We start from the raw sequence: 23515 nt of genomic DNA, 5'->3' as shown, positions 1-23515 counted from the left end.
AGAATAGAACAAGTAAAAGATAAGGCTTTTTCTGAACTTGCTAAGATTCTGAGTAAGTAACCTATAGAAAATTATGATTTAGTATTTGAATTTTCTGTATCATTAAATAAGGATGAAAAAATGATTTCTTTCCTTGGAATTTAAATGTCATAATTATAGAAATAGTTATTTGCTTAAATTTTTTTGCCATTTGATTTTGTAGTCCATGATTAAAAATAAAATGAAGTGGTAAGAGCTCTCTTAGACTCATTAGTCTTCAGTCAGTAACTGGATGGCTAGCAGTTGCAAATCAGATGGTTTTGAGATGCATGCCTGCTCCCTAGTCACTTTGAGCCAGATGAAGTTTGACTTTGGTATTTTTTCATTGCAATCTTTTTCCTAGAAATCTGTTATCAGACATTTTAGATTTCTATTATGCTTTAGCCTTCCTTTTAGTTGGAGGTTTAACCAAGATACTGGCTGATTTAAGGAGTAATTGATAATTTGAGATGTCTTTACTTGTAGGATCATGCCTTAAAGAGTGGTCCTTTAGGTGGAAATGCATTTGTTTAAATAAATAAACACTAGAATTGTTGTAAGGGTATAGCCTTAGACCAGGATTGTTTTTTATAAAATGGGGTGTTGTTTTATAGGTCTTCTCTGAAATTCTTAGTTTTTCTTGCTCTGGGAACAATTTTCCTAGGCCTTTTTAGACATTTTATAACTGGTTGCCTCATTGCTTCTTGAGATATTTAGAGAAAAGTGATAACTCCAGAATAAATGAAACCTATATGTACCCCTCTAGAAATTCTATTAATTCTTGAATATGATGTCGTTGTAGTATTTAATCAGATGAAATGAACTTGTTGTTTATAAACATAATTAATAGTTGATGAAGTTATAATAGGCAGAGGGTTTAGAAAGAAGTGTTTCATGCTGATATGAAAATGCTTTAGTTTATTTAGTTGTAACAGACACCTTTGTTTTGAAAACAGTAAAAGAAGACATAGAAAACAAAGGCATCAAACGACCTTCTGAGCAACCTCTACCTTATGTTGTTCCGCTCTCTCCTAAGCTGCCCAAAACAGCAGTGCAAGCCACTAAAGGTAAATAGTATTTTCACATTAGGATTGGGAAGAAAAGTTTCCCTTGTACCACTTAAGTATACTCATAGGTGGTCTTGTTGGGAGTGCATTTGCCCATATCAGTTTGGAAATTAGGCTGCTGCTTTGGCAGTTTTGTCAAGCCCTTCATTTTCTTCAGAACTGCTCAGTTGTCATTTATCCTTAGATTTAAAAAAATGAATTCTAGCAACATTTTCTATTCAGCTTTGTATTGTTAAAAGCTGATAAAAAGAAGAATAGAAAAACTTAGTGCCTCTCTCCAGTGAAAGTTTTAAGTACTGAAGTTGTTAGCAAATGTTATAAATCAGATATGTGATCACATTATAACAAATAGTTGTAAGGATCTGCTTTCCTCAAAATCAATGCTTTACTAAGATGTTCACAGCCTTGGTGGCAAGGCTGGCAAGGGCCTGTTGCCATGAGAAATATAGGAGATATCATGGAATTGATTTGGTGTAGAGCATTGTTCATTACTATAAACACCAAGAAGGGAATGACCATGTACTTTGTTTTAGGTGTTTGTGGTTCCTCTATAGCACTGCTTAAGTGAACTGTTGGAGATTAGGAGATGTTTTATCTTTTATTAGTATTTGAGCTGTCATTCTGTTAAAGATAACCACATTTATCTTTTTTCTTGTAGAGGAACCATTGTCTTCTGAGGGCAGTAGCATGCCCAAAGAGGAGAAGCTTTCTGACGATTCCAAGAATCCACCACTAAATCCAACAAGTTTGAATCCTGTGTGCAGAAATCCTATAAGCATACCTACTGCAGTCTCGAAGAATTTTTCTCTAAGTATGCCAGGCACCTCAAGTTCAGCACTATTGGGGACCACATCATCCACCAAGAGTAGTTACCATGAAGTTAAATTCCAAGTGCAGAGGAAAAGTGAAGGTATATTTAAAAATAGTGATTCTCAATCAGTGTGTTTGTCTTTCCCCTTAAGGTTTCAATACAAATAACATCCCCTGAGAGTGTATCACATTGGAGAAAGTACCAGAATTAAAGAGGTCAAGTCCTTCCCTTCACATCACTGTCAGGGACAAGCCACTGGATATGCCAGTCTTCATGGCATCACTGATTTCTTGGGGAATCTGGATCACGAACCATGAGAGAGAGAGAGATGTCTCAGATCAGTGGTTGTTGATCACTTGGAATTAATCATTTCCTTGGGTGTTGTCTGGATTCAAAGTATTCCATGACTCTGAGACCTGGGAAGATACACTCCCTCTCCTTTCTGACGTATGCTCTCTCATCTCTCTTGAGACTTTCCTGGCCCCAACCTATGTGTGGCTCCCAGACCTGGGCTCTAGTACCCCACTCCTGCATCCATTGCCTCATTCTCCATACCCTTAGTCTTTCTTTCCGACCTACCAGAAAGACATGAAATATGTAAACAGGACAGTCCTGTTGCCATTTAGAGGAGCCAGAGAAGCGTTCCATGTGCAAATATAGCTACTACCTTTGTCCCCTTTTAAAGATTTATGGGTGAGTGGCAGGTAAGGGTAGGAATAGCTTTTTTTCAGATAGGCATCTAGGCAAGGTTGGGGAGTAAAGGAAACAGGAAGCAAGTTACCTCCCTTGCCTTTTATAATGGGTGCTACCTATGGGCAGCTGTACTGTGTACATGCTGGAGTGCACATGCACGTCACTCCCATCTCCTAGTCCCTGTGAAGAGTGTCTCTGCTTTTAGGGTTATGTTATTTGCGGAGTCTGAAGAAGGATGTCTATTCCATGAAAGCATAGTCTATCCTGAATTTTTAGTATTTTCACAAAACATGAGCTTTTGAAGGCAGGCTTTCTCAGTAAAAGGATCTAAAAAGTTATCTCTAATGTTGAACATCTCACTTCCACGTGCCTAACACTGCCATGCCAAAGTAGCCTGTATTGGGCTTGAGAAAGCTAGCTCGTGGGTTTCCGAGGAGCAGAAAGACTTATATTAATAACATTGCCTACTAGTTATTTACCTAATAGTAATAGAAATCTTCATTCTCTTCATTAATATCTGACAGTACTTGCCAGGCACATAATATTTTATGTAGCGTTATGCATTTCATCTTTACATTTCCTTGAGATATAGGTGCTGGTAAGCATCAGGTGAGAAATCTGACAAGTTTTTTCTAAGGTGCCCCAACTAGAATGAGGTTGGGCCAGTCCTTGAACCCCAGGTATTCTGTCTCCAGGACTGTGCTCTTAACTGCTGTGTTGCCCACATTTCTAAAAAAAGGAATTTCTAGAGAAGAGGTTTTCACTTGGAAACTATCTAGAGGTGATGGTACTATTATTTTTGTTATGGTATTGGATCTGTTCCTTAAAACTGAGTGTACCCCTGTTTGCTGGTGATGGTCACACAAAACTCCTGCTCTGCCCCATTATTTGAATGAAAGAATTTGTTGGTTTTTACTATAGGAAAGAAATCAAAAACATAGTTTGGGATAAAATCAAATCATTTTCATTTTACTAATTTCACAAATATTTACTAATAACACTAGTGTATATAAGACAAAGCTGTGTATAATGTTTGCAACCTTCTCTGATTGTTTTAAAGGTATGGGTCTGATCAAATTATTTTTCCATAATAGATTAAAAATAGATGATCTTATAGCTTTATTTTAACATGAAACCAAAATATCTTTACATGTATTTTATCTGTAGTGATCTGTAAAACTTGTTAAATGTTTTTCAAAACATAACTATACCAGATTCTGAAGACAGAATCATCCCTCAAAGGCATAAATCAGTTTAGAAGTATGATTAGTGTTGTCAATAACACTAATTTTTTTTAAATGAATTGAGTCTCTCTTGAGTTAAACATGACTTTTCTGTCTAAATTGTTAGAATGCCTTAAGGTATAGCGTATGTACACCATCACCATTTTTACTTGGGTTGATATAGCCTAACAGTATTTCTTGGTAGATAAGACCAACATTTTTATATCCACCAACATTTTTATCCACTTTCCTGACAAGTGGAAAGAAGAATATATTTTACATCAAAGTTTCAGTATTGAAAAAAATAAATAAAATTTTCAGCTACACACAAAAGTTGACCATTGTGTATTCTTTTTTCTTCTGTTTTTCTTTGCCCTTTCCTTGGGTAGATATTCAGAATGCTTCTAAAGAAGCCAGTGCCTAGGGGCCCCCCTGGTGTGCAGGGTTCAAGTCTCAGTGCTATCAAGCAATTGCCAACCACTGAGGCATGAGTTCAATCCTTGGCCAGGGAGCTGACCCACGTGGCACAGCAGACCTCTCCTGTCTCTCCCAATGCTCCCCTCAGCAGTGTATTTCAGTAGATCCACCTGTTCTGTTCCCCACTCTGTCTCTGGTGATTCCTCTCACCCCCCCCTCCATACCTCTGACCTATACCCTAGTTCTTGTATGCATAAATAAACAAAAATCTAAAAGAAAAAAAGAAGCCAGTGCCTAGATGGTAGGAAAGAAAAGGTATCCTTTGGCTAATTAACACCCAAAAAGAACAAATTTGTATTGGTGGTCCTTGGTTAAAAAAACAAATCTTCCTAGCAAATTACAAAACCTATACTTCTGTTATCACATACTAAGCTTTCTGGTAGTATAATAAATGAGTACTTGTTTGGATGTAAAGACATTTCAGCACAAGTTAGTGAACAGCACAGCTAAAGTTGAGGTATGAACACTTTATTTCATGTCTCAGTTATTTCTTCTTTAAACAGACAGCTCTTCAGACAAAATATTTCCATGCCATTAACCTTGAAAGAGGTATTCAATATAATGTTAGTTAACTTCTGACCCAGCTAAACAGAAAACAGTCTGTTTTCTTCAAAATTGAGAAAAGCATTCACGCTTAAAAATAGAAATTTAAGTAGTAAGGCAGTGCTAAAAATATACATATTGATTAAGTACATGGGGGAGATTTGATAAAACAAGTATTTTGGTTCTCCAAGATAATGAGGGTTATTGAAATTCATTGAATAAATTTAGGCAATTGTACAACTAAAATTTGGGGGAATTTCCATTGTATCAGCTAGTAAAATAAACAAGGTAGACAGAGCAAGAGGAGAGAGGTTGAGAGAAATTCATTGAAATACTTAAATAGTAATAGATTAACTTAGACTAACCTGATTTCACCCTGGTAACAGATCTTCTGCTGTATTTTCCTGTGGCCAAAGAGGCCTTGGGTTGCTCAGTCTGTTTTAATGATCTTTGCAACTATAAGGTAACTTCTGAAGTTGCTTTTATTGTTTTGGAGGGGAGGTCAGATGGGACTCTCTTGTGTAGCCATCCTCAAATCATTTTATTTAGGCTTTCGTTGGATTTTATACTTGGAGTCCTGGGTCCTTGCTGGGGTACTTAGCAGAAGGTTCCAGGAATGAGACCATTATTCCCTACCTAACATCTCTTCTTTCAGGATAATCATCAGGTCAAGTATGATTTGTTTTTTTTTTCCCCCATTGAAGCTCCAAGTTATATAGCTGTACCTGACCCCAGTGTCCTGAAACAAGGCTTCTCTAAGGACCCTTCAACCTGGTCTGTGGATGAAGTGATACAGTTTATGAAACATAAAGATGCTCAAATATCAGGCCCCCTCGCCGACCTCTTCAGGCAACATGTAATGTATCTTTTGATCTGGTTTTCCTGCCGTAATGCCTTTGAATGACCTCTGTGCAGACCCTTCAGTTGGATACTGATTAGTGTGGATGGTGGGGGAACCCTATCAACTGATTTTCCATATGTGAGAAAGGTTGTGTTGCCCAAAGTTAGATCCTCAAATGGTTAAGGCTGGATCTGTGCTTTAAATGGGTACCCACGTACCTAAAATACTACAAGTCTTCAAGTTCTCAAGAGAAGATGATTCAGCAAGGCCACTCTCATGTGTCTTCTCCTTTGTAAGGATAGCTGCAAGGATCCTCCTCCCACCTGCTCCCTGCTCAGCTCCAGGACCATGAGTAGGAGGGAGTTATCAGAGCCATGACAGGGTATCCTCCTTGTTGTGATGCCTCATGAATCCAGCAGCTGTATGAGATTAAGTGCAGCTTTATTTTAAATAGGAACTTATGAATACAAAATAACATGCTTCCATGTCATATATTTGTTAATTTTAAGAAAATAAAGAATTTTAGGAGGATGCCTTGTGTCTTAAAACTACGTTCGTAGTCTTTTTCTGTCAAATCAGGATGGGTGACCAAATATTTGATATACATTTTCAATATTGTAAGAAAATCAGTAATTACTGTTAGCATCTAATTAACTTGAGACAACTGGGTAGGTTTTCAACTTAAGGACAACTCTGTATAGTACATTTACAGTTTGCATTGATGCTAACATACTCTATTTCCAGCCTTCCTAAGAAAATTAATGACCGCCTGAATTTCCTTTCTACAGTTCAGTTTGTGCCTTTTGCCATTGGTATTTAGTTGTATTTTATTCAACACACTATTATTTAAAATTAGATATTTTGGTGCTTTGGTCTTTTTTCAAAAAATACTGGGTTAAATTAGCTTTTTCTTAAAATTTGAAGTGATTTATGAAATGCTTCACTGTATAAATTATATTTTTAATAGTTTTCAAGAAATAAATCATATTCAGAGAATGTATATCAACATACGGCTGCTCTGTTTTACATGTTCTTATATATAACTGTTTGTGATAAAATATGGAAAGCATTATTCATTATTATATTTTCTCTCTGTAGGAGATTGATGGAAAGGCTTTGCTACTACTCAAGAGTGACATGATGATGAAGTATATGGGACTGAAGCTGGGGCCAGCACTAAAGTTATGTTACTACATTGAAAAACTTAAAGAAGGAAAATACAATTGAAAAAAAATGTGTAAGTTTAGATTGGACATAATTCTCAGTGATATGGATAACTTCTTAATTTAAAGGGTATTTTATTCTCTTAGTTTTTGTTAAGTAGCCGGTTCCTCTAAAAATATATCCAGAATCGCAGAACTACGTTACGGTCCAATCTACGTCTTTAGAAACCATTTAACATGTTAGTATTAGTATATTAGAATATTCAAATTGGACATTAGTTTTTTTATGTCTTTTTATTATTTTTATTTACAAATGTACTTCATGCAGGAAACAAACACCTTCGATTTTGGTCAATATTTATATAGAGAACCAAAACAGCTAAATCCCAAAGGGGGAATGTACCAGTAACTGACAAGTTTTCTATTGGAATTCATGAGAAATTTTCCTTAGGAAAGAATGTAAGGATGCACTATACATATCATCTCTTTCTCAGATGTTTGATGTCTGTTACTGCTACCTTGTGCTCTACCAGTGTCTAGAAAGGAAATAGCCATATAAATTATTTTCCTTTCATTATTGTTTCTCTGTATGTTTTATCTGTTCATATTTAAAGAAAAAAAGCAAGGTTATAAACTTTCATAAAGTGTTCTTACCAGTTTTTGATACATTTTGAACAATTATAGGATAAATACAATAGTTGTTTTATGCAAGAGACCTACTACAAGGGGGGTATTTGGAGAAGTCCGAATACATTTTTTCAATAATATATCTATTCTTTTAAAACTTTACGTATTTTCACTATGATAAGACATTTAACTAAACATTCATTTCTCACATATATATGAATATACACCTGTGCCCAAATTTTAAAAATATATATATTTTATTGTTTGTGGTTTATTCCTCATATGAAACTATACCATATTTATATGTTATTCTACAAATCTGTATTTTTTTTTTGAATTTAATATGGCACTTTGCACTGCCACAGAGGTGATGATAAACTGTGTATATAGTTAGATGTTATATTCTCTGAAAAACGTGTATCATTTGCTATCACTAATACCTCTCAGCTCAGTCTTCAGGGGTTAAGAAACAGTCTGTAGATTGGTTTCCATACAGGGAAGTTCTCTGTCCTATGCAATGTTGTTAGTTTGCTTAGTTCTGAGCCAGTTATTCTGCTAAATTTTGAAAGATGTATTAGTTCTGACTTAACCATTTTGGGCTTTATATTTAAAGTTAGAACTTTTAAGGGGAAATGGTGCTATATGTTTATTATTACTTTGTATAACTTTTGGTGTAATGTTTATAAGCTATGAGAATCTGCTAAAAAGTAATAGCCATTTGTTGTAAATGCCCGTAAAATATACACCAGGGGCAAGAATGTACATTTTCTCTTTTAGGAAACCAAATGTACTTTATACAATAATGCAACTATTTAAAGAGTAATTTCATCTATGTTGTTCCTTTTGTGTTATAAGACAAAATTCTAATTTAAACTTGGCCTTCCTTCAAATTGTTTGTATGAAGATGCTGTGCCCAGCTGAACAGTCCTCAGGTGTTTGTATTAATATTGTTCTACAGTTTTCAGATTTTAAAATATAATAAAGTTAAATAACTACAACAGTTAATGTCAAGCCTCAGATTTGATTTTACTTGCTTTCACTGCATTGCATTAATGTGAGTTTTGTTATAGTTGAAAAGGAAGCAGTGTCTAGTAAGTTTGTGGTTTTATATGTCCAAATGCTTGATTGAGCACTTGACCTCTACCTCTATCTGCAGGTAGATTCCTGGGAGCAAAAGGTTGATTGCTTGTAGGGATTTTAAATGAGGCTCCAGGGGTGCAGTAAGAAGTTAAACCATTGATCTTGATCTGCTCAGAACTTCAGAATTCACAATGTTACTGATGATGCCGGTGTGCTAGAAAATGCCAGGGCCCCCAGCTGTCTCACCCCCTCGAGTTCATATGTCAAGCTGCTTGGTAGCCTGGCTGCTCTTACGTCGGGAGCCGGAAGCCATGGTGCCTCTCTGCTGTCAGCTCCCTAACTTACAGGGGGGACCGCCCGGCAAGGCTTGGGTGTAGCTGAATGGCCTTCATGCTCAGACCTCTCACCCCACCAGGGCCCCAGGAGCTTCTGCTCAGTGCTTTGGAGTCAGGAACTTCCCGCTGTTGCTTCGCAGCAACACTGGAGACGAGGCCCTGGCCGAGGTTTGGGGATGAGTCGTAACCGGCTGGGATGGGGTGTCGACCTGCTAAGGCTTCGGCGATTCAGCACCACTTGTTTTCCACTGTCTGCTCTGTAAACTTTTAGAGAATAGTCATGCCGGGTTAGCCCCCTGTGAGCGCTCAGGGTTTTCAACGGCTCTTCCTCCAGTGTTGCCTCTCAGTCCATCCTTGGCCTTCCATGGCCAGCAGAATCCTCCGACTCGAGCACTGAAGCGCTCTGGGCACAGGGAGCATTTACTTTCCTCTCTGTGACTTGCAGTCTTTGGAAAGTCTTCCAGCACGAGTTCCAAAGTAGGATTTCCCAGAGTTTAAAACTCGGGCCCCTCGATACATGTGGAAGAGCCAGGCCTTTCTGTAACACTAGAAGTGAAAAATTCAACGTCGTGACTAGCGGCAGTGTAATTGGCAGGAGCAGGGCTGCTTGTTCAAGCCACAGAGGGCTTTTACTTCCAGCTGAGTGAGTGAAGAAAGTCTGAATTTCTGGGGCTGTTTCTTCAGTGGGGTGCTAGGACTTGCCTGTATTTCTAAGTCCACAGAGGCTGATCCAGGGACTGTGGAGTAGGGGTGCAAACCAGGGCCTGCCTTTGGAACACATGGCGGAGCTGGCCTCCCCTAGCTCCCCACGCTTCCCCCATCTTGTCCAGCAGGTTGAGGACACGGCCTGGAAAGCAGCTCTCTCGTGAGCGCAGACTCAGGTCGAGCTTGCCCATTCTCCCTGCTCTGCTAGAGCAACTCTGGGGTTAGGGGATCACCTCTGACTTTTGGGGTACTTGGGAAATCAGGGGCCTAATTCCTCTCCTTGAGTTGCCTAGAACATGATGGAGGTGACCCACACTCAAGGAAAGGAGAGGCTCTAGCCCCTCTCATGAGCCAGTTGGGAGTTAGCTCCCAGCAGCTGGGAGTGCTGCGGTAATACCCGAGCAAGCCAACCAGAGCATTGAATGAAGGATTCAGATCCCCAAGGGCAAGGGGACAGCCAAGGGAGGGTCATGGTCTCCACAAGCCCTGCTCCCCTTTGCCCTCATGGCTCTACCTGCCTTTGGCTGGCCTGGGCTGCTCAGTCCTCGTTGCCAGGGGTGGGGGGCACGTACTCCACAAGGCACAGAAGTCAATCCATCAGGATCAGGACAAGTCTATCACATGTTCCTTCTAGATTTCTATAAGATGAGAGCAACACCACGCTTTTACATCTGTCGTTGGGCTTGACTAATGTGTAGCGTTCTGAAGTGCTGGGTGGTGTTGACAGTCGCTCCCACCTACCTACACTTCTAAGTTCTCTGTGCTTTGAAGCATAGAGCCTAGAAGAGGCATTTCCCACACTCCCTGCCCGATAGGATGGGGTAAATTCTAGCATGAGAGGCACTCTGGTGATCTTGGAAGGAGGATGGTGAGGATAAGCAATTGTTCTCTGGTGCCTTCTCGGGACGGCCTTTGGGCATGAGCAGATGGCAGATGTGGGTTTGGCTAGCAGTCTGAATGTCATGCTGAGATTCACCCACTTAGTCAAGCAGGATGCTGAAACCAGGGAGCGTCTCTCCAGTCCTTATACCCCTGGGTCTCTGGAAACTTCCTCACCCTGGCCTTTTCCTTTCCGGTAGCATGTAACATGTGGCTTCCAAGTGTCTTGTTTCCTCAACCCAGAGGTGACTCGCAGCACTTTCGCTCAGAGCCCACTGGTGGGACAGGTGGTGAGACCCCATGTAGGTGCAAGAGTGCTGGGAAGAGTGCTTTTCCCAGAAGTGGACGAGAACAGGAGAGATCTGCTGACACATAGGCTTGTTTCTACCACAAGGTTTTGAACATTTGTTCAGGCTTAAGGGATTGCAGATGTGCTTGGGGGCTGGCCAGGCCCGTGGCCTAACTGAGAAGCTGGCTGGGCCTGGTGGATAGGTGTGCACAGGTGCCTGGACTGGGGGCACTGTATCTGACAGGAGGCCCCCTGTTCTCCGAAGGAAGGCAGTTTCCTTGCAGTTGCTGCCATGCAAGATTTTGAGGCTTGTGTTACAGATCTTACAATTTTTCAAAAGTAAGCAGAAATGCAGGTTTTAATGTGAAGTCTCTAAATTTTAATGTGAGCTTAAGTATGTGAAAACAGGCTAAACAAAATGTGCTTGCAGGCCTAAACCTATGTGCTGAAGGCCTAAGATCTTGACTTTGGCCCTTGATCTTGGGGTCTTTGTGTGGTAGAGCCAACCCCAGTTTTTAAGAAGATTCTTGCTTCTGCCTGTGAGCATTCTCAGTCCACCTGGGTTCAGGTTCAAATGCTTCATCGTGGCACCACCCCAGGCTCAGCTGGCCCCTGGAGCACTTGGGCCACATTCAAAGGACAACGGATTCCCTGCATTCCAGGTCGCTGTCAGGCTCACTCTGAAGTGACTGAAACACAGAGTGGTCTCGGGGAGTCATTGTGAACTTGGAGAGCTGAGCAAAGTCTGCGACAGGAGGCCCTCGGGTCAGCTTTGGATGGGGTCCCAAGGACTGTGGGAAGCAACCAAAGAATTATAAATGGGGAGGGAGTCACACATCCAGACTTTCTGGACAGATCATTCTGGCAGTGTGGAGGGTAGAAAGGAGAACTCAGCCAGCAGAACGGTGGCCAGTGCATGGTGCCCTCCATGTCCTTCCATCCAGGTACTTCCTTGGGATCCCAACTATTTCACTCTACTACTTCCGGGCTCTTCTCAGAGGAGGGATGGCTTGGTGGGGGGGTTGCCCCTTTCTGTTGCGTTCATTCTGGTTGCTAACAGTCCCCCGCACAGCCTCCTTTCAAATAACAGAGCTCCCAGCCTTTGTCAGGTCTTCCTGGAACTTTCTGGGCTGAGGTTTGTGTCATCTCTCTCATGGGCCCTCTCAGCACTGAAAGGTCCGGGAAGAATGCAGGCACCCTGCAGAAGCCTGGAGACTGGCGATCTGGAGTGGCGGCTGCACACCCCAGTCACATGGCTCTCAGTGCTAAGCAGCAGAATGTTCTGGGCGTGTAGAGGCGTGGCACCACCATCAAGGCCTGGGAGCAGGTGAGCGGATATGGAGGGCTCCTTCCAAATCAGTGGCCCCCAAAGAGGCGAAGGAGCCAGGGACCATGGGGACTCAAGTTCCTCCTCCCTGCCCCTCCTTGCAAAAGACAAGTGACTGGGCTCCGGAGTTCTGAGTCTGGTGGTCGCCGCACCCACAAAATGAGATATCAAGGGTGGAGGGGTGTCAACCGTGTAGGGGTGTGCTCAGCTGGGGAGGGGTCAGCCAGGGGTGCCCTCTGGGGGGAGGTCAGTGAGATGGGGGTCAGCAGGGGGTGAAGTTAGAGGGGCTGCTCAGCTGGGGGGGGTGGCATCAGCGATGGGGCACTCAGGTCACCATGCTGCTCCTGGAGCCTCCCATCAGGGGTCTCTGCCAGACTCAGAATGACCTCCTGTCACTCAGCCTTTCCTGCCCCCCCCCAGCTGTTTGTGTGTCACACAATGTGGAGGTGTGAGCTTATTCCCTCTCTGCCCAAGGTTCTTTCTGTCTCTCTGTCCCCTCCCCTCCCCTCCTCTTTCCCCCAACCCTCCCCGGCCTGAGAGGATTATTAAGACACTTAAAGCCACCAAGACCACTTGGGGGGCACTTCAGGGTGGGCAGCGGGTACCGGGCTCAGCCAAGTGTGGGGTTCACCCCCCTGCCTGGACTCTGTGGCCTTTGCCACGTGGCCAGCGACCCTGAGGGCCATCCCCTGCAGGAGCTGAATGGAGTAGAATGTAAATGAAGAGGGTGCACAGCACCCCTAGAGGGCCCCCAGGGCACGTCACGCCCCCGCAGTTGGAGTCTGGCGGGCAGGGGTAGCTGCGGCAGCGGGAGGCGCCCCTTTCTCCCTGCCCCCGCGGGGCTTCTGGCCGCCTGCTCAGATGCCAGGCTGTGGCCCCCACCTGCGGGGGAGGCGAGGACGGGAGGGGCAAGCCTGCGACCCACGCCGCGTGGGCTCCGGACCCCACCTCCGCCTGACACCCAGGGGCATCCCCCTGCGCTTTTCCCCCCCACTGCGCGGCACCCCCCGCCCGACCCCTGGGAAGCTCTGGGGGCAGGCTCGCGCGCTGGGGGTCTCCAGCTCCCCTGGGGTTGCCAGGCACGGGCAGGGCAAGGACAGGCATCGGCAGAGCGAGGCGGGGCCGCGCTTCCGCAGCTGAGCCCCGGCGGGCCAGTGTCCTGCGTCTGGGCCTCGCGTCCCCAGCCCGCCGCCCTCCTTCTCCGGCCCCGCACTGCCTCCCGGGCAGTCCCACCCCTCAGCGCCCTCCCCGGCTCGCCTTTTTCTGTCCGCACAAAGGTTCAGCTCCTGCGTTCAGCTCCTTACACTTTGCAGCCGCCGCCCCCTCCCCTTCTGCTGCCAAGGGAGCGGGAAAGGCCGGGCAGAGCCAGCCTCTCCCAGGCCTGGCCGGGGCAGTTTGCCATTCCCGAGGGGGAGGAGGCCCTCAGGATGTTCTGTCTGGAGCCTTCCCAGGGATGTCCTAAGGGGCCCACAGGCCAGCTTCCTGCAGTGGACCAAGGTCGATAGCTAAATGACCATCCTGATTTGGGGCGGGGGGGGGGGGCGGGGAAGGAGGGAGCAGCAGACAGCTTGCCCCCGCCCCCCCACTCCCGAAGTTTCCATTGCTGCTTCACAGCTGTCTTATCTCCTATACCCTGCTATAATTGTCTCCCTGTTGGATATTCTATATAAATATTGCTGGTAGAAATAGCTTCATGTGATCATCACCAGACAGAATTTTTGTTTGCTTAAGCCAGATACCTAGTAGTGCTAACTTCCAGGATAATAGAGACTGAGCTTCAATCCATGTGGTTAACTGTTGGTTCATTCTCTATCACTTTTTTCCTCCACAAATACTCTCATCTCTGCCTTTCTGGAAAATTGTGTTTGATTTCTCATTTATTTTTTATTGAGGTCTAATTGATATATAGCTATATATCACTTAGAGGTTATGTACAGTATTTGTATATATTGTGAAGTGATCACAGAAATCTGGATAACATCCAACCCCATATAAAATTACAATTTTTTCTTGTCATGCAGACTTTTAAGATCTACTCTCTTAGTAACTTTTAAATATGCATTACAATATTTAATACTATTAAGTCTAGTCACCCTGCTGTACATTATATCCCCATGACTTATTATGTAACTGGAAATTTGTGCCATCCTTAGCCCATTTTGCCCAACTCCCACCCCCCATTGTTAAGGAACTTCTCATTTGTGTTTTCTTCTAGGAGTTTTAAGGTTTCAGGTCTTACATGCAAGTCTCTTCTTCATTTTATTTTAATTTTTGTGTATGGTGTAAGATAGTGATCCAGTTTCTTTTACATATGACTCTCCACTTTTCCCAACAGCATTTATTGAAGAAACTGTCCATTCACTATTGTATATTCTTGGCTCTTTTGTCATAAATTAATTGACCATGCATGTGTGGGTTTATTTTTGAGCTCACTATTCTGCCCCATTGATTTATGGCTTTATTTATACCAATTCTATACTACTTTGATTATTATAATTCTGTAATGTAGTTTGAAATCATAGTGTGATAATTACAGCTTTGCTTTCTTAAGATTGCTGTGCTATTTAAGTTGTTTGTGGTGACATATAAATTTTAGGATTGTTTATTTTATTTCTGTGAAAAATGCCATTGGAATTCTAACAGGGTAATATTGAACCTGTAGGTTGTTTTGGGTAGTATGGCCATTTTAATAACGTTCATTCTTCAACCATGAGCATTGAATACCTATTTCTCTGTATTCTTTGATTTTTTCCATCAATTTTTAAATAGCTTTCATAAAGGTTTTTCACTCCCTTGGTAAATTTGTTCATAGGTGTTTTATTCCTTTTTTTTTAAATAATAAATTTTATTTTTATATTCCCCATACAATTGCAGCCCCCCCATTCTGACCCCAATCCCTCCCCTCCCGCCCCTCACCCCCCAAAAAGTGTCTCTGGTTCATAGTTTTTTGTTGATTTTGATTTTCATTTTCTTATAGTTATTCATTTTCCTGGTCCCTTATTTAAGTTTTCTAGATTCCTGCTATGAGTGAGACCATCCGGTATTTTTCTTTTTCTTTTTGGCTTATTTCGCTGAGCATGATCCCTTCCAGCGCCATCCATGTTGCTGCAAATTGCATGTGTTTATCTTTTTTGAATGCTGAGTAATATTCCATGGTATATATGGACCACATCTTCTTGATCCAGTCATCTATTTTTGGGCATTTGGGCTGTTTCCAAAGCTTAGCTATTGTAAATAGTGCTGCTATAAACATAGGGGTGCAGGTGTTCTTTGGAATTGATGTTTCTGTGTCCTTTGGGTAAAGACCTAGGAGTGGAATTGCTGGATCATATGGAAGCTCTATGTTTAGTAGGTCCAGAAATCTCCACACAGCTCTCCATAGTGGTTGGACCAGTTTGCACTCCCACCAGCAGTGCAGAAGTGTTCCTTTTTCTCCACACCCTCGCCAACATTTGTTGTTGCTAGTTTTTTTAATATGTGCCATTCTCACTGGTGTGAGATGGTATCTCATGGTAGTTTTGATTTGCATTTCCCTGATGACAAGTGATGTTGAACATTTTTTCATATGCCTGTTGGCCATTTGCATTTCCTCTTCAGAGAAGTTTCTTTTTAGCTCTTCTGCCCATTTTTTGACTGGGTTATTTTTTTTGTTGTTGCTGAGTCTCATCAGCTCTTTGCAGATTTTTGTGATCAGTCCTTTATCATTAGTGTTGGGTGCAAAAATGTTCTCCCAGTTGGTGGGGTTTCTCTTTGTTTTTGTTATTGTCTCTTTTGCTGTGCAAAAGCTCTTTAATTTGATGTAGTCCCAGCTGTTTATCTTTGCCTTCACTGTCACTGCTTTGGGTGATGTGTCTGTAAAGATGTCTTCGATGTGCAAATCACGTAGTGTTTCGCCTATATTTCCTTCTATATATTTTATGGTTTCAGGTCTTATGTCTAGTTCTTTAATCCATTTTGAGTTGATTTTTGTGTATGGTGTGAGGTAGTGGTCAAGCTTCATTCTTTTGCATGTAGCAACCCAGTTTTCCCAGCACCATTTATTGAACAAACTTTCTTTGCTCCAATGCATAGTCTTTGCTCCTTTGTCAAAGATTAGTTGACCATAAATCTGTGGGTTTATTTCTGGATTTTCTATTCGATTCCATTGGTCTGTATGTCTGTTCTTGTTCCAGTACCATGCAGTTTTGATGATTATGGCTTTGTAGTAGAGTTTGAAGTCTGGGAGTGTGATGCCTCCATTCCCTTCTCTTTTTTTCAGGAGAGCTTTGGCTATTCGGGGTTTTTTGTGATTCCATATGAATTTCATCAATAATTGTTCTATTTCTTTGAAGAATGACATTGAAATTTTGATTAGAATAGCATTGAATCTGTATAATGCTTTTGGTATGATGGCCATTTTAATAATGTTTATTCTTCCAATCCATGAGCAAGGGATGTCTTTCCATTTCTTTGTGTCTTCTTCTATTTCTTTTAACAGTGTTTTATAGTTTTCTTTGTATAGGTCCTTTACCTCTTTTGTTAGATTTATTCCCAAATATTTGATTTTTTTTGTTTCAATAATAAAAGGGATGGTTTTTTTGATTTCTTCTTCTTCAGATTTATTGTTTGTGTATAGGAAGGCTACTGACTTTTGCGTGTTGATTTTGTACCCTGCTACTTTACTGAACTGATTGATGAGTTGAATTAGTTTTTCTGTGGAGTTTTTGGGGTTCTCTATGTATATTATCATATCATCTGCAAATAGTGATAGTTTGACTTCTTCTTTTCCTATTTGGATTCCTTGGATGTCTTTCTCTTGTCTTATTGCTCTGGCTAGGACTTCCAGTATTAAATTGAAGAGCAGTGGTGAGAGTGGACATCCTTGTCTTGTTCCAGATCGTAATGGAATTGCTTTCAGCTTTTCACCATTGAGAATGATACTGGCTGTTGGCTTGTCATAGATGGCCTTTATGATGTTGAGGTATGTTCCTTGTATCCCAAGAATTTCAAGGGCTTTTATCATGAATGCGTGTTGCACTTTGTCGAAAGCTTTCTCAGCATCTACTGATATTATCATATGGTTTTTATATTGCGTTTTGTTGATGTGTTGGATAACGTTGATTGATTTTCGGATGTTGAACCATCCTTGTGTCCCTGGAATGAATCCTACTTGGTCGTGGTGAATTATCTTATGGATACATTGTTGGATTCTGATAGCTAAAATTTTATTGAGGATTTTTGCATCAGTGTTCATTAGGGAGATTGGCCTGTAGTTTTCCTTTTTTGCATTGTCCTTGTTCGGTTTTGGTATTAGTGTAATGTTGGCTTCATAGAACGTGTTTGGTATTGTCCCTTCCTTCTCAATTTTTTGAAAGAGTTTCTGAAGGATAGGCACTAATTCATCTCTGAATGTTTGGTAGAATTCATTTGGAAATCCATCAGGTCCTGGGCTTTTGTTTTTGGGGAGGTTTTTGATTACCATTTCAATTTCGCTAATTGTAATTGGTCTGTTTAGGTGTTCTATTTCTTATTTATCTAGCTTTGGGTGATTGTAGAGTTGTAGGAATTTGTCCATCTCCTCTAGATTGTTGAACTTGTTTCCATCCAACTGTTTATAGTAGTTACTGATTATTCTTTTGATTTCTGCTGTGTCTGTTGTGATTTCTCCTCTTTCATTTGTGATCCTGTTTATTTGTGCTTTCTCCCTTTTTTCCTTTGTGAGCCTGGCTAGGGGTTTGTCTATTTTATTTATTTTTTCAAAGAACCAGCTCTTGGTTTCATTGATCTTTTGGATTGTTTTTTTAGTTTCAGTTTCATTTATTTCTGCTTTGGTTTTTATTATTTCTTTTCTTCTACTAGTTTTGGGTTTTTTTTGTTGTTCTTTTTCTAGATCTTTGAGCTTCGAGATTAGGTTGTTTCTTTGAGTTCTTTCTTGTTTCTTGATGTGAGCTTCTATTGCTATATATTTTCCTCTTATTACTGCTTTTGCTGCATCCCATACATTTAGGATATTGGTGTCCTCCTTGTCGTTCAATTCAAAGAATTTTTTAATATCTTCTTTGATCTCATTAGTCCAGTGGTCTTCCAGTAGTGTGGTTTTTAATCTCCATGAGGTAGGAAAGTTCCTTGCCTTCTTTTTATGGTTTATTTCTAGTTTGATGCCTTCATGGTCAGAAAAGATGGTTGATATGATTTCAATCTTGGTGTATCTGTTGATGTTTGTCTTGTGCCCCAGTATGTGATCGATCCTGGAGAATGATCCGTGTGAGCTTGAGAAAAATGTGTACTCTGTTTTTTTGGGGTTTAGTGTTCTATAGATGTCTGTTAAGCCCAAATGCTCTAGGTCCTTATTTAGAGCTTTAGTTTCTTTACTTATTTTTTGTCTTTTAATCTATCCATTGTTGATAGTGGTGTGTTGAAGTCTCCCACTACGTATGTGTTTTCTCTGATGTCTGTTTTCAGAGAGGACAACAGTTGTCTGATATATTTTGGTGCTCCTTCGTTAGGTGAGTATATGTTAATGAGTGTTATTTCTTCTTGAAGTATTGTCCCCTTGATCATAATGTAGTGACCATTGGGGTCTCTTTTTATTTTTTTGAGTTTGAAGTCTGTTTTATCTGATATAAGTATAGCTGTTCCTGCTTTCTTTTTTGGTCCATTTGCTTGTAGGATTGTTTTCCATCCTTTAACTTTGAGCCTATTTTTATCTTTTGTAGCTAAATGTGTTTCCTGGAGACAGCAAAAGGTTGGGTTTTGTTTCTTAATCCAGGCTGCAACTCTGCGTCTTTTTATTTAAGAGTTTAGTCCATTTACATTTAGAGTTAATATTGATATGTTAGCATTTGTATTTGCCATTGTGTTTGTCTTTCCTTTGATTTTATTTATTTATTCTTTTAATAACTTTTTTTTTTTTGGCCTTCTTTCGTTGTTATTTGTCCCTCTGAGGTTCTGGCTTTAGGATTCCTTGTAGTATTTTTTGGAGTGGGGGTTTAGTCGTAATGAAATTCCAGAGTTTCTCTTTGTCTGGGAAGGTCCTTATTCTTTCTTCATAGAGGAAGGAGAGCTTTGCGGGATAGAGTATTCTTGGTTGGCATCTGTTTTCTTGGAGTCTGTTGACTATGTCCCTCCACTCTCTCCTTGCCCGTAGTGTTTCTTCAGAGAAGTCTGATGTCAGCCTGATTGGTTTTCCTTTGAATGTTATCTGTTTCTTTCCTCTTGTCAGCTTCATTATTTTTTCCTTGTCCTGGATTCTTGGGAGCTTTACTATTATGTGTCTTGCTGTATTTTTCCTTTCATCGTGGAAGTTTGGTGTTCTTCTTGCTTCTTGTATATCAATTTTCAGCTCCTTCTTCACGTTTGGGAAGTTCTCTTCAATTATCTCCTGGAATATTTTCTCTGTTCCTACATCTCTCTCCTCTCCTTCTGGAATTCCTATAACTCTTATATTTCCTTTCCTCATGGAGTCAGATAGTTCCCGAAGTCTTTCTTCGTTCTTTTTCCTTCGTACTTCTCTTTCCTTTTCTGTTTTGGTTCTTTTTATTTCTGTGTCTTCAAGAGTACTTATTTGTTCTTCCATTTCATCTATTCTGCTTTCATTGCTTTTCCCAGAGTTCTTTAGTTCCTCCATTAATTCTTTGATCTCCTGTGTTTCTTTTGCTTCCCTCTTTAGGGACTCAATTTCCTTCTTCTGATCATTGTTTTCCTTTATGAGTTCTGTCATTTTTTTAATCACGGCAATTTTAAATTCTCTTTCTGGAAGGCTCAGAAGTTCTTCCAAGTTACTGTCGTTGCAATCTGGGGGGTGGTTTTCTTTTTGTGGTGTGCTTTTTTCCTGAGGAGTTGTTAGGTTGCGTGTGGTTCTTCTACTCCCTACTGTCTGTTTTCTAATTTGTCATATGCATTGGGACACTGTGTTGCTCGGACTGGCCGGCATCTTGGGTGAACTTCTCCGCTCCCCTCTGGCTCCTCCAGGAGCCATCTCTGGCTTCTGAGGGAGCTTTCTGCTGGTTTCAGGAAGTCTTTACTGAAGAGATGTCCCTGTTCTAAAATGGCAACGCGGGACTCAGTCCCTGAGCATCCGGTCTCAGGCACACTCTTCTGCGCACCCGGTCTGCCCCGGCCGTGGGTGCCTGTTCCCTCTGTGGGCTCAGACTGCTGGTCGGAAGGGGCCTGGCGTGGGCTAACTTCCCAGCTGGCCACTGTCTCCTCCAGGAGCCTTCTGCCCTTTTCAAGCAGTCTTAAGAAATTTCCCTGTTCTATGGGGTGTTAGTGACTTTTTTTTCTGGTCGCTAGGTGGCGCCAGAGAGCTCTCCTATTGTCCTTGGGGGGCTGTTTTTCGCCCCCCCCACCCCGTGGGACAGGGAACAGAGCGGGAATGGTAGGGTAAACCTCAACGGCTTTGGGGTGCTGTGTCTGCCTTGTGCCCCACTGTCGTGGAGAACCCACACCCCGAACTTCGTGCCCCGGGTCTCAGTTCCAAAGCCCTCAGGTCAGTTCCAAAGCCCTCAGTTCCAAAGCCCTCAGGTCCAGTTCAGTGGCGCGGGAAGGGCGCCTTTTGCACCCCGCTCCCGTGCCTGGGCGCCTGGTTCCTGCTTACTCAGTGAGGGACTTTCACCTCAGTGAGGGCCTCCGCGCGACTCCCCGCAAGCCTAGGTCGCCGGCGCGGGGACCTGGGCAGCCGCGATCCCGATCCGCGTTTGCTTTTCAAGTGCGCCAAGCGTGCCGCTTTCCCGCACAAGCTTACCGGCTGGCCCGGGGCTGAGTGCAGGTCTCCTCCAGAGTCTCTTTGTTCTCTAATGGCGCCGGGAGCCGTTCGCTCACCGCTGCGGCGAATCCTGCAGGGTTCTCCACAGCTCCTGTTCACGGGGTGTGGTGGCTGCAATAGTTCCTTTCCACTCCCAGTCCCGCTTGCTGCGTAGTTTGTTCTTGTTGGTCATTTTAGTTTGTTGTTTTCCTCCTCTCTGCTGGTCAGAGAGTGCTGACTCTGTGGGCGGGGGAGGGGAGCAGGGTTCTGCGCTTTCTTCCCTTCTAGTCCTCTTTTATGGCCACTTTCTTCTTCGGGTAGTTTGCTGGAGTCGTCCGTTTATCTTCCATGTCCCAGTTCTCACTGGGACCTGCCGCTTTTCTTCCCTATTAACTTTTTTTTAATGGGAGATCTTACTCGCAGCGTCTCCTCGCCGCCATGTTGCTCCGCCGCCTGTTTTATTCCTTTTGATGTAATTATAAACAGTATTGTTTTCTTAATTCTTCTTTCTGTTATTAATGTATAGAAATGCAACAGATTTTTGTATATTGATTTTATATCCTGCAATTTAACTGATATCATTGATAAGTTCTAACAGAGTTTTTGAGTCTTTAAGGTTTTCTATACAGTATCATGTCATCTGCAAATAGTGATGGATTTACTTCTTCATTTCCAGCTTGGGTGGTGAATTTTATTTCTTTTTCTTGCTTAATTGCGGTGGCAAGGATTTCCATTACTATAGCGAATAAAAGCAGCAAGAATGGATATTTTGTCTTGTTCCTGATCTTAGAAGGAAAGCTTTTCACCATTGATTATGATGTTAGTTTTAAGTTTGTCATTTGTGGTCTTTATGATGTTGAAATACATTTCCTCTTCCTATTTTGTTGAGAGCTTTTTGAAAATCATAATGGATGTTGAATTTTGCAAACACTTTCTCTGCATCTATTCAGATGATCATATATGATTTTTATCCTTCATTTTGTTGTGTATCATGTTGTTTGTTTTGGAGATGTCGAACTATCCTTTCATCTCTGGAGTAAATCCCACTTGATCATGATGCATGGTCCTTTTAATGTATTGTTGAATTTGGTTTGCTAGGATTTTTGCATCTACATTCATTAGGGATAGTGGCCTATAATTTTTTTTTCTGGTCTGCCTGTCTGGTTTTAGTATCAGGATAATGTTGGCTTTGTAAAATGTATTTAAAAGTGCACCTTCTTTCTATATATTTGGAAGAGTTTGAGAAGGATTAGTATTAGTTCTTCTTTGCATGTTTGGTAGAATTCACCAGTGAATAGCCTTTTAGAACCTTGTGAGGGTAGTGCTATTTAAATATAAATAAGACTTGGTGTTGATCTCCAGGAACTTAGAAGGAAAGAAGCATATTGACAAATATTTCTAATTTCAGAAAGAGTGATTTAAGTGCTGAAAGGAGGTGAAAGTGACTTACTGTGGAATCCTACAGGAGTGACTCAGTCTTATCAGGGGGCGTCAGGAAAGTGTCTTGGTGCATGTATTAGAACAGATGTCCTACTGGAACAGGCTTTGAAAGATTAGAAAAATTTCTAGAAGCAGTTGAGCCAGAGATAAAATAACATAGGAGTTATGAGCATGCACTATGCAGGAGTGATCCCCATATTCAGATCATAACTCTGGCACTAGCTTTGTAGCTTTGCACAAGTTAATTAAGCTTAAAGTAGGAGAATAAAACCAATTACTTACTGTGATGAGGCCCAGATAAAGTTGCACATATTAAATGGCTGGCTTGTGATGAACACTAGTAAAAAGGCCAGTTGTAGTTATTATTACTTTATGGAATGAAGCCCATGGCTGTTTGGAAAATGACAATTAAAGGGAAGGAAAGGGTGGCATGGAGGGATTTAGTGGGTAATGTTAGGGGGCACATTTTAAAATTTGTATTATTTTCAGATTTTTTTCCCATAGCAAGTAGTAGACATGAGAACACAACCCAGAAAAACTTTCAAGTCTGAACCCAAATTTCTTACATTCTGTAATATTTCCTCACAACATTTGCTAGTATGCTTATATCCTTATGATATGTGTAAAGAGCATTTGGAGAAGGGCAGAATTACACTGGTGGCTACTTTTGCATTGTTTTCAAAGTATACTTAAAATTATATATGTATACACACATAATTTTTATTTTATATATTTTTTAAACATTTATTTATACATACAGGAATTGGGGTACAGGCCAGAGATGTGGTGGTGGTGGGGTGAGAGGATTCACCAGAGACAGAGTGGGGAGCAGAAGAGGCAGACTGACTGAAATACACTGCTGAGGGGAGCAGCGGGGAGACAGGAGAGGTCTGCCGTGCCATATGGGTTGCTCCGTGGCCTGCAGGGGATCGAACTGGTGTTACAGAGTCTGCGGATTGTTTCATAGTGAAGTATTTAACCCCTTGCGCCACTAGGGAGGCCCCGCACACATAATTTTTAAAGCGTACTTTATGCATGCATAATCTTGGCGTCACCCTCGCGCCCCCTTCCAGTCCCGCTAGTGGAGTGCGCACGCCAGGCACTAGTGCGCAGCCGCAGAAACCACCCCCAGTAGTGAGTTTCACTTGCTTTCCGTTTGGTGCCGCAGTGTACCGCAGGCGCCTCGTGTGCACAGTCGCGATCGCAGTGCCTCAGAGCAGACGCCAAGACTGAGGTGCTCAGAGCCGAGCTCTGAGTCGAGCTCGTAGCCTCACG

The 23515-nt window shown here is 41.9% G+C and overlaps 1 protein-coding gene across 1 annotated transcript in view; it reads left to right on the top strand.

Moving 5' to 3' along the window:
- Positions 1–6900, top strand: part of SCML2 (Scm polycomb group protein like 2) — a gene marked incomplete at both ends in the record, with an annotated part of 65473 nt that extends 58573 nt beyond the window's left edge. The window contains 4 exons of the mRNA XM_084258042.1: positions 975–1085; positions 1744–1995; positions 5537–5688; positions 6772–6900. Coding sequence (XP_084114168.1) covers positions 975–1085; positions 1744–1995; positions 5537–5688; positions 6772–6900 — 644 coding nt within the window. The remainder of the gene's footprint in view (positions 1–974; positions 1086–1743; positions 1996–5536; positions 5689–6771) is intronic.
- Between the last annotated feature and the right edge of the window lie 16615 nt (positions 6901–23515).

This window comes from Talpa europaea (genome assembly GCF_964194135.1).
Source record: "Talpa europaea genome assembly, chromosome: X".
NCBI lineage: Eukaryota > Metazoa > Chordata > Mammalia > Eulipotyphla > Talpidae > Talpa > Talpa europaea.
The sequence above is the reverse complement of the archived record's forward strand: the minus strand, read 5'-3'. Positions and strand labels throughout refer to the sequence as shown.